The sequence below is a fragment of the Colias eurytheme genome, chromosome 25 (genome assembly GCF_061535395.1).
Source record: "Colias eurytheme isolate Ceu_HAF_F1 chromosome 25, ilColEury1 Martin Lab GWU primary, whole genome shotgun sequence".
NCBI classification, from domain to species: Eukaryota; Metazoa; Arthropoda; class Insecta; order Lepidoptera; family Pieridae; genus Colias; species Colias eurytheme.
The window spans coordinates 6154627-6166673 of NC_143004.1; the positions used below are offsets into that span (position 1 = coordinate 6154627).

The 12047-nt window shown below is 34.5% G+C and overlaps 1 protein-coding gene and 1 non-coding gene across 2 annotated transcripts; one reads left to right on the forward strand and one right to left on the reverse strand.

Moving 5' to 3' along the window:
• Positions 1 to 7027: 7027 nt before the first annotated feature.
• Positions 7028 to 10549, reverse strand: LOC149897691 (peptidyl-prolyl cis-trans isomerase Fkbp12-like). Its single transcript, XM_090116151.1, has 3 exons — positions 10261 to 10549; positions 9642 to 9802; positions 7028 to 8439 (listed from the first exon to the last, which is right to left on the reverse strand). The coding sequence occupies exons 1-3, from the start codon at positions 10295 to 10297 to the stop codon at positions 8311 to 8313; spliced, it is 327 nt and encodes a 108-aa protein (XP_089972277.1). The 5' UTR covers positions 10298 to 10549; the 3' UTR covers positions 7028 to 8310.
• Positions 10550 to 10885: 336 nt separating this feature from the next.
• Positions 10886 to 10992, forward strand: LOC149897692 (U6 spliceosomal RNA). Its single transcript, XR_016458196.1, has one exon. It is a non-coding gene; the product is annotated as a U6 spliceosomal RNA (small nuclear RNA).
• The last annotated feature ends 1055 nt before the right edge of the window (positions 10993 to 12047 follow it).

The following is a 12047-nucleotide window of genomic DNA, read 5'->3' on the forward strand; positions in this document are numbered from 1 at the left end:
AAACGAACATGGTAAATCGTGATCTTAACGTTCGTGTTAAAAAAAATTAAAAAAGTACAATAATTACCGCGATAATTTCACGTATACTAAATCAATTTCAACATCAGTTAAAATCGTACATTGTAAACTGATCTAAATAACATTGTACCAGTGTACGCGGGGCGTGAGGGGGGACACAATAAACTTGTATCGATATACAAGTTTATATCGGCTCAGTAGACTATGAATGGCGGCAAGTAAGCACGCAATTTTAGGTAATAATTGTTCTTTAACATGTTAAATTAATAATATTAACAGAATGCAGTCAAACAGGGCGCGAAAATTTTAAAAATGTACACAGGAATCGATGATATTATGATGATTGATGACATGAATTAATGATATTATGATTATTGTTTTTTATGGCATCAACAGACAGCAAAGAGAGGCGCTAATGAAATTTCCAGCTGTGTTTTCAAGTTTATAGAAGACACGGTGGGTAAGGGTGTCAAAGATTACCGGTTCAGGTCAGACAACTGTGGAGGCCAAAATAGAAACAGAATTGTATTCTTAATGCATTATAATATGTATAATATATATATGTATAACAAACTTTCAAAGTTTGTTATAGATATTAGTCATAGCTTTCTATTAGTGGGTCCAAATGAAGGCGACAGTATGCACGCTATAATTGAAAGACAGACGAAAGACAGCTACAGTTTTTAGTTTTGCCAAATCCGATGAAAAGCCATACAAAGTTATTAAAGTGTCTCACTCACTTTAAATCAAAGCTATAACTTATAAACAACTGGACAACTACCAATGATGAATCAAAAATGCCTTGGAATAAAGTAACAGAAGAACTAGTTTAAGCGGATTATCCATATAGGCTGTTTTGTAAAACGAGATACCAAGATGTTGTTACAAGTGGATAGATTGTGTAAAGATATCAAAAGCTACACGAAATAGAAAAGAGTTAAATATTGACGTATTGATTAATATTTCTTTAGCTTATCAGATACCCATTCCTATTGACCAAAATAAGCACAAAGATTTGATGGATCTTTGTAAGACACTGGTAATTCCTAAAGAGTATCATTTATTTTATAATAATTTGATTTCAAAGAACTCTAATGCAGCTAACGACAGCGATTCTGACTTAATATGATTATAGATATATTATGACTCTAATTTGTTAAAAGTGATATTTTTTGAGCATTAGAAATTATATATAAATAATAGCCTTAGACTGTAACGTTATTAATTTATTTCTCTTTGATGATGGAACATTGTTAATTTGTTAAATGTTGATTTGTTTTTACTTGTAGCTTTTAGAAAGGCTATAAAGAAATTCGTAATTATAGCGAAAAAGAGGAATTTCATTTATTTTTTAATAAATTAATTGATTTAAACTAATTCTAATGTATCTAACGACTGATTTTTAATTTGTTAAGCATTAGAAATGCCTGGATTACTACGTTATTCATTTCTATAATTTTTATTATTGTTAAACGTAAGTTACCAATTGATATTTTTTAATAGCGATTTGTTCACGTTGTAGCGTTTAGTAAAGCTATTATGTTAAAAAGATATTCCTACTTAATTATGGCGAAAAATACATTGTGATTCTTCAAAATGAGTTGTTATTGGTTTCTTATTCATGTTCTTCTTCCTAGCTTTTAATAATCCCACACATCGAAAGGTATTACAAAAAAAAAAAACCCTAAAAATAAACCTCAGTAAATTACATTGGTCCAGTATACGTTGAGGTTTCAAATGTTAACTTTGCTAATTACTTTCCTAGTATAATGAGTCAAGTGACATAATTTCAGCATTTTATTATTTATTGAGATAGACAAACCCGAAAACAAACAAAAGTAAAATTAAATTAATAAAATGACAATCATTGTTTCATGTAATTTTGGTGTTAACGATAGATTTTGATGAACAACGTACATAAATATAACTGGTAGTTAAACCATTTCACTATTGAGTCCCGCCGGCGTATACCCAGCCATCTACAAAAAATGCCATTTAAAAACAAAAATCAGCAAAATCATTTTATACCAAAGGAAGGGCTTACAATTTTTATTAAAAAAACATTTGCTTTGTTTCGAATTAATTTGATTTCATTAAAATATAAATGATTTGCCTTCAAATCACTCTCCTGTAAAATTACTAAAATGTCAGTTGACTCATTATACTTAGGAGGCATCGAGTATATAAATATAGTGCATATTACAAAACTAGTTACCTAATCCTGAGATTAGCGGGAAAAAAATTGTAAAAATTACCTTTTTTTGCCAGGTAGCTTTGAAATAATACGCGATTTTTCTTCGATATTGATTTGTTTTCTTTTTTGCGACATGTTACAATTTTCACAGTTAACTCAACAATATGTTTTGGTGTGCCTTGTGTAAAGATAAGTAACAAACTGACCTAAGAGAAAGAGATATGACGAAGCGGGCCTTCAGGCTACTGCATGCATGTGCTTTGTTTCTAAGAATTACAAAAGACCCTAAACTTTGATTACTTTTACGATAATAGCCAATGACTATTATACCGTGCCAGATGTGGATACAGTTAACTATTCAAATTGTTTACAATACAGCAGAGCCGGTCGACGGTCGTTCTACAGATATAATATTCTGAAAATATTAACCAAATGTGGTCGCTTAATGCGGTATGTCGTAGTAAACAAAAACGGTTTTGTCTGTATTTATTAAAAATATTTTAGTATAGGTACGATGTTTTTTGTAGTGTATAAACTGTGGCCTTGATAGTTGATACCCCACTGAGGTTCTTTTCTCGTCCTGCGGCACATGTGAATTGGTAGTAGTCAGTTGCACTTGCACCCATCATAAAAATAAGTCAAGAAAGGTTTTGGTGTCGTCTGAGCTCGAATCTGCGATCCATTTTAGTGTAGGATGCAGGATTTCGGAGATGTGCAGATCGATTTACTCATATCTAATTGATATCCGGTGGGTCCGCTATTACGTCCCATTGTTCACCTTTTCCTATTATCTATTGTTCCTCCAACACCGTCCCAACTCAGCGTTCATATTATCTACTAGCTTCCACCCGCGACTCCGTCCGCGCGGATGTCGGTCTTAGCGTGGATGGTTTATTTCTCCATTTTGAGTAACTCTGACAATAATAATACCCAACGTGTGTTCGCGGTTCTACAGAACAACGTCTATTGATAAAACAGAAAAATTAAGATTATTTTTTTTCTACGTATTTTTCTAGGATAAAAAGTATCCTATTTTACGCCCAGGATAATAAGGTATAATTATACCAAGTTTCATCGAAATCGAACCGTTAGTTTTCACGTGATGTCTTCACATACAGACAGACAGACAAAAATTTTTTTAATCACATATTTGGGTTTGGTTTCGATCCAGTAACACCCCCTGCTATTTATTTTTTCAATATTTTCAATGTACAGAATTGACCCTTCTACAGATTTATTATATGTATAGAAGATTACTCATTGTTCACCTCGCTTATCACTGCTTTTGTATTAAACTTCTTTGTTACGACCTAACTCGCTATTCTGAATAAAACACATTCCTTCATTTTACGGCATGTTTTGGACATTTTTATTTTTTTCTTTGTATGCCATATTTAATTACCGGGGTGGGGAGAGGGGGGCCACAAAACTGGTTGGCAACATCTGTCTATAGGATGTCTGGGATCTATACAATATATGTATATCAGAAGTCAGATTTAGGTCCGCTATTTTTGCAAACGAACATCTCCTTGGAGCCTGCTCTATCGGTCATTTCATTATTAAAGTGAAACTTTTATTACATCGTCTCAAACTTTTTGGTCTGTGTAGCGCATGTCGCGTGTATCGCGGCTGCCGAGTAGGTATACCTACTCGGCAGCCGACCGTCACGCGACATGCGCTACACAAAGCAGTGTTCGGAACTGTTCGAACAGTTTCACTTTTACCGTGGTTTCATAAAACCACACAACATTTTTTTATGTAGTTTAACAATTTATGTAGTTACCATTACAAATTTCAATTCATCATATTAAAAAAAAGGAACACATGCATAGCATATAAGGCATTAATCTATACTAATACAATTATAAAGCTGAAGAGTTTGTTTGTTTGAACGCGCTAATCTCGGGAACTACTGGTTCGATTTCAAAAATTCTTTCGGTGTTATAGATAGCCCATTTATTGAGGAAGGCTATAGGCTATATATCATCACCCTAAGACCAACAGGAGCGGAGCAATACGGGTGAAACCGCGGGGAACAGATAGTATAGAATATACTAAAATGAATGTTTCGTGTAGGTAGTTCGTACTAAAATTTATGTTTACAGTTCGTTTATGAAACTTATCTTACTCGTGATAATGGGTACCTACTAGGTAGGTACCTATATAATATGGCACCGTCATCTGCTATTTGATTGAATGACTAGACCTATAAGGTAATATAAGAACTTATTTAATTTTTACACTAGATGAGCCATCCTATATATAACTCTACAGACTCAGGTACCCGACTGACAAGTGACAACACGCCAAAAAGACAAATTTAACGGTTTCACTTCGACAAAAATAATCTCCTGTTGAAAAATTGTTAGCACAATTTTGCGAAAGCGAGATAGATAATTATTTAACGGTAGCGTAAAGCTGCAAACAAACTATCAGAGCCGCGACATATACCTAGGTATCTAGCTAATAATTATTCTTCATTGAGGTGTGCGAACTATGACGTAATGGCTGGTTCACACTTTGATTAGTGTGAGTGCAGGTGATTAGTGCGAGTGCAGGTGTGTAGTGCGAGTAGTGTCCAATTGACTGCGAGTGCAGGTGATTAGTGCGAGTGCAGGTGTGTAGTGCGAGTAGTGTCCAATTGACTGCGAGTGAAGGTGATTAGTGCGAGTGCAGACACGCTGCGAGTGAGGGGGAAGGGAGAGCGCGCGGGACGTGGCTACTCGCAGTCCACTCGCAAAAAAATAGAACACGCTTCTATTCACTTTACTACACAGCCTACTAAACACTCGCACTAAACAGTCGCTGTCCACACGTAGTACTACTCATCACCTGCACTCGCACTAATCAAAGTGTGAACCAGCCATAAGTCTGTAGTGGACGAGTCCTTGGGCGATCGGACGTGACTTCGAAGTAGGAAAGTCAAAACTGTACAGTGCATATTTTTTTTAAAGAATGCTAATTGAGGCGTGATAAATAATCAATATAAAAGCCAAAAATATAGTTTTTAGGCGATTATCACACTGCCACGCACCACGCTGCATGTTGCGTGACTGCGTGTTTAACACGTTCAAGACGGGGCCCGATTTTGGCTACTTATCGTTGGGCCGGCATAGGGCTTACAAGACCTGTTGGTGAACTTCATTTACGGCCGGCATCAGGTGGAATGGACCTGTTACACCTTTTGACATTAAAATCAAATGTGTCATCCAGTTGAAGACTTTTTTGAAAATTCTTTCTTGGAATGTATTGTTATTGAATCACTGCATAACAACATTAGACCCGTTTTTGAAAAAAATATCATTAAAGGAGGTTAAATTAGTAGTAAAATTATAGGATCTTATACACCTGATCCCGGCACTAGTGAATATGATTGCTAGTGATGTCAAATGAATCGACTATGTAATTAAAAAAAAATCAATTTATTTTTACCTCAAAAACAGTATGCGCTTCATTATAACAGTTATGACCATACGAGGGTGAATCAAAAAGTTCTTGGAATCACTATAAAAATGTAAAATCTATTTTCCAAAATTTGTTTTTCTCTTTGTAAAAAATGTTTTTTCTAACTATAAAAAATCTCAACCACGGCTACCATTGCCGCATCATAATCGTAAAATTTTGTTAGATATATAATAATAGATATCAATACAATATCGCAACGTCTAATTATTATGCACATCACTAATTAACTGACCTGTCACCAAGGGCCGGCTATCGGGTTATCAGGCATCGGGTCTTTTAGATCCGATATCCGTCCTGCAAGGACACTTTGCAGGCCGTATCAGGTCTTTAAGATCCGATACAATATTTTTCCTTTTATGGGTACTATTTAGTGGCAGAATACCAGTCAATATATCTGTCACACTCTCACTACAAAAAATCCTTAAGTAAACTACCCCGGCCCATGCGATAGCAATAGAAATCTCTCTCCGGCCCGCGCGAATAGATCACTTCAGGTGTTTTCGACCCGATGCCGTACTGAACGTGTTAACGTTACTTGTAAGTATCTCCGTTTGTATAGAAAACACGCACAGTCCAACACACTGAAAATGCAACCACGCGCGTACATGCGGATCACGCGCATACACGCGGAGAAACATGCATCCCCGCGCGTAGGTGCGGGGCGAGACGCAAGGTATGGCACACCGAATCCCGCAGTGCCGCGCGTCGTGATGCTCAGTATTGTACGACCACCACAGAGAACGGCGAATAAAATATGAGAGCCGCCGCCGTGCGTGAATCTACAAATGCACCTACGCGCGTGAGTGCGCAAAAAACCCGCACGATGATGCAGATCTGCACTCCCGCAGGAACGCGCGTAGCGTAGGTGCTTCGACATGCAACATGCAGCGTGATGCGGGGCAGTGTGAGGATCGCCTTAGATTATTTTTGTATGTCAAAGAATGAAAGATAGCTTGAGACCTGAGGAAGGACTTTAAGGTTTTATCCCGTAAATCCCACGGGAACAGGAACTATGCGGGTTTTACAACTACTATTATGGTTAAAGCTTTTTATCCCCAGAATCCATCCATCCAAAAATCCAACTTCGACGTAATCGAATATACATCACTTTTAAATATAAATTTGTTAAAAATTTAATATCTACTAGCGGCTCTCCCCGACTTCGTCCATCGTCCAAATACTATATGCCTATAACTAGTGCTATAAGCAACACTGAATCTTTGAAATCGGTCCAGTAGTTCCTAAAATTAGTGTTTTCAAACAAACATTTTTTTCAGCTTATACTAAACTCTCAGCTTTTTAATGTATAGATAGATTTATATAATTAAAGGGTGAAATAAAAAAACACAATTCCAATCCTTCACAATGTTTATTCTTAAACCTTACAAGCTTTTGGTATCTTTACAATAAAAAAGTAAACTTAATGTTTCAGAAAACTGTAAAATAGAAAAACCACAGACAAAATAATTGACGTCACTGTGGAATGTAGCTAAAACAATGCAGTTAAATGCACTTTGGTGCAGAAGCAGGGGTTTCACTCCGAGGTTTAGGTATGTTTCGCGCCGTTGCCGACTGATTTGGCAGTCGAGCGCGGTCTGCGCGGGTACAGTACCACAAACTTAACTAACCCAGTGACGGTGTCACTGATGTCGATTTTAGTGCCGCTAAATAGTATTTCCCCGGATGCAAGGGTAAAAATAATGTCATTGCCAATGGTGTAAATTAACATTAATAAGTAACTTCTTTAGCGGCGTTGAGCACTTTTTCTGTAATGGGTATAAAATCTTAAACTCGCGTCAGGACACGTGACCTGATCGAATAAGCGTAAGACGGATACCATTCCAAAATATCAAACATGCTCAACGTTAATAATCAAGTTTTCACTTCTGCCGGCACTCCCGGAGTGCAACCCGTCTTTTTATTTATACAAAATATTCCATTCGAAAAGTCTGTGAAAATGTGACATTTCAAAAAGGCGGCACGTAGTTCCAGTTTTTGCCACCGGGTCGGTTAAGTTTGTGGCACTGTAACGGTAACGCTCAATGCGTTGGTCGCGTGACGTGTGTTCACGTACCTATGATACATCGGCGAGAACCAACCCTAATCTATTATAGCTCAGCTATTATTTATGCCTAAAGTTGACATTTGTTAGGGAGTGAACCTTCTGTATGTAGTATTATTATATATTCTGTGGCAGAAGTAAATTTATTTTATGGTTTTAATTACACATAGACCTGGTAACATATCTTCTATATTTTCACTATTTATCAAGTAAATATGATGAAAAGATTCTATCAATTCCCAGTTGTAATCTTGCTTTGGAAATCGTCTTTAAAGTGAGTATTCCATAAACTTTGAGCCTTACACACAAAGTATTCAATTATTATTAAAGTGAAACTTTTATTACATCGACTAAAACTTTTTGGTCTGTGTAGCGTATGTCGCGTGACGGTCGGCTGCCGAGTAGGTTTAGGTTTTAGGTAAGTTTCACTTTCACCGTGGTTTCATAAAACCACACAACATTTTTTAGTTTTAACACTAATATCAATAGAGAATTGACTAAATACATTCTTAGATTTCAGAAAATAAGTTACCAGCAAGAATTTAAGTGACTATGAGAGTGAATGTTGTGCTTATTCCAAACGAATGAGTTCCACATCAAAGATGAGGGTGGAGTTTGGCGGGATGACTCCTGGGTGACCCTGTTGGCCGTACGCATAGTCGGGGGTGCAAGTTAACTTGGCGCGTTCACCGACTGACATCTGAAATAAAAATAAAAATCATTTTTTTTTAAACCATTTATTGAACAGAAGAACAAAACATGAAAATATACAGTAAAGCATCACATAAATGAGTACAATTTGATTGTGATGCATATTCATTCAAACGTCAATTATTTATTTATTTATTTATTTACAAAGGATAGCCAACAATTGATAACACTAATTATAGACATACAAGGAAAATACAATTTAACATATCAAGTGCAACAATTAATTATAGGCTAACACCACATGCAATTAAAAACGGTTATGATTTAAGAACCAGAAAAAAAAATAATTATACATATAGTATGTATAGACACTGTTTCATTACTTTTATAATAATTAACCCATTGACCACCGAGCGGCCCGATCGGGCCGAGACACAATAGATTTTCTATTGTGTCTGTGATCCGAGGACTGACGGATTAAATTAGTTACAAACACATTAAGATGGCAAGTGATACATGACAGAAAATAAATATGACATACAAGAGGGTACCATCACAAAAAATAATTTACTATCACCTACTGTGCCGGCCGATTCTTTATAAGCGTGATATATAGTGTGATTTTAATTTTGAAAGAATTTTTCAAATCGGACCAGTAGTTCCTGAGATTAGCGCGTTACAAACAAACTCTTCAGCTTTATAATATTAGTATAGATTATATGTCAATTTTATGTAATTTTATTGAAGATATTAGTATTAGTCAGTTCAATAAAGAAACGAATCTTCAATGGCGGCCAAAGCTGACTTTGACAGATGGTAGGATCATCAAAAAAGAAAATAAAAATAACGTAAATAATTGATAATTATTTTATTAATTATTTCAAATTGTTTGTTGACAAACTTTTTTGTTATTGTATTTGTGTATTTATATGAATTATCATATTTACGTATACAGAATGTAATAAAATCCCCATAATACTTGTAATAAGCCCATAAAACTGAACAACTTTTCCCAAAGAACATATTTTGTCAAATTCCAATAAAACATTATTTACTTTCGCAAATGCATAATTGTCATTGTAAATTTATGATAAAAACTATTATAGGGAAAATCAAATACATTTTAGTGATTTTATTTTTCCATTTTTTTTTTGCATACCGTACGGCCGTGTGTGAGCGAGAGGGAATGATAAGCGCCGCCATTGAAGATTCGTTTCTTTAAAGAACTAACTAATAGAATGATTGTTTTACCTTAGCGACACCCTCGTCCCATCCCTTGATAACTTGTCCTTTGCCAATCTTGAACCTGAAGGGCTTTCCACGGTCGCGGGACGAGTCGAACTTCTGTCCGCTCGTCAGGGTGCCTGTGTAGTGCACCACAACGGTTTGACCGTTTTTAGGGTATGTGGCCTCTGTAACAACGAGGATTATTTATTAAAACTATCGTCATGATGGATATTCTTGTTATAAGGATTATATTTACGTTGGTTTATATGTTATAAGGATTATTATATAGTATACAGTGAATTATATGGCACTTATAACCTTTAAATACTAAAATGTTTTGATATTTCCAAGTAGTGGATTAAAATTACCTAATATAAATAAAGATAAGGATTCTAAACCAGCAGCGTTTATAGCAGTTTAGAGATAAAGATGTGATTTGAGATGAAACCGGTAACCGGTCTTTCTTTTCAAGGTTATTATTTTTTAAATTTTATATTGAAAATTAAATAAAAAGAACCTTACAAAGAACACGTAAAAAGAAACAGAATGGTCTATTAAGTAATTCAGAAATTATTTATAGATAGTTTCAACCACGATTTTATAAATATCTTTACATAGGTAGTTAAAATAAATTCATACTTACCATCACCAGGAGAAATAGTTTCAACTGTTACTCCCATGATTACGTCGTCTGTATTCTTAAATACTAAATAATATCTTTAAAATAACGCGTTCTCTCGCTATACGACAAAATTTTCAACACGTTTTTACGAAGGAGTGGACTGAAAAGTGAAAATGGCGTTCCGAGCAGACCGCGTTATTTTTTTCGTATTTACGTATTCGTCAATTGCGCATGTGACGTTTGTTCTTTTAGCTTCTGATTGGTAGTTTATTAGTTGAAGAAGCCGATTTGACTTTTCATTGGTTCTTCTTTCGTTCTCAGCGCAGGAAAAAAGAGTGACGCATTCACATTCTGCATTCTGCAGGAAATCATAAACAACTAGACAACCTTTAAAAATATTGGTCATAGATAATAAACTAAACTAACTAAAGATAAGAGTTTATTATCTAGAATACATTATTATCTGCAGGTGTTATTTTGTTAGAAAAGACTAGTTCTAGTTTTAACCTTTAAAAACGATTGACTTTAATTTCTTTAAAAAGTGCCCTCTAGTGGCACTTTTTAGTATCATCAGCTCATCCTGAATCGCGATGTAGATTTTTTTTGTGTCACTGACTATATATTAAGTATTTTAACTATAGTAAGTGTACTCGCTTCGGCAGTACATATACTAAAATTGGAACGATACAGAGAAGATTAGCATGGCCCCTGCGCAAGGATGACACGCAAAATCGTGAAGCGTTCCACATTTTTTTATCAATTTGATTTCTGTTTTATAAAAATGATTGATCAAGTAGTTTGTACTTTGTAGCTCAATAGCCCATTTGCATAAAAATGTCTGAGGAATAAGCATAATCACAAATTACTTATTTTTTGAGATGTCATGACATAAGAAAATCCCCTCTTGGGCTCTCCTACTATTATTTATTAAAAAAGTGATTAATTATTAACTGCAGATGCAGTAGGTAGGCTACATGAACTTTTATCGCGGGGATATCGTGATAAAGGATTTCAATAATAAACATCATACAAATATAAACACTTTATTTGCTTCATCAATATGAATTCATGTAATCATATGACAATGTTATCGAAAAAAATATGTAAGTATATAAGCAGAATAATTATTATTTCTAGTTCTTTCATAATACCTATAATGATTAAAATAAAATGTTTGATGCAAAATTGTGTAAAAAAAATGGTTAGTATTGTTCTGATTCAATAGCTTAGCTTTATGCTTGTTATAATAATTAATCTACAGAGGGATATTATGATTTGCCTAGACAATCAATTGAAATACTCTTTTGAAACAAAATTTTACACTGTGAACCATAAACAATAGACCATCACTGTTAAAACCTCAAATGTTGCCATATAAGTACATGATTTAATAGGTTTTGCGCAGAATATAAACATCACAGTAATTATGCTAACACATTTTATATTTTTTGTTAATTTTCGACTATCACACACAACATACCTTTACTTAAAGGTAAATAAAGATTTTTTAATTGGAGTTGGGTTTAGTTGCTACAACGATTCATATAATATTATCTAAGTATTATCTTATATAATAACATGAAACACCTATTAAACAATTAAGACTTAACGAACATAATAAGCAAGTAAATGCTGTTATTATACATTTTCCATAGACAACAATCTTTATAGTTATTTTTAACCAACTTGCAGTAGGTATAATAATATGCACATCTACTAGATATAGGTAGTAACTTGTACATATTAAAAAAATACTTCGTGTTTCGGTATTTTTAAGAATATAGTTGATTATTCCTCAAAAACTAACA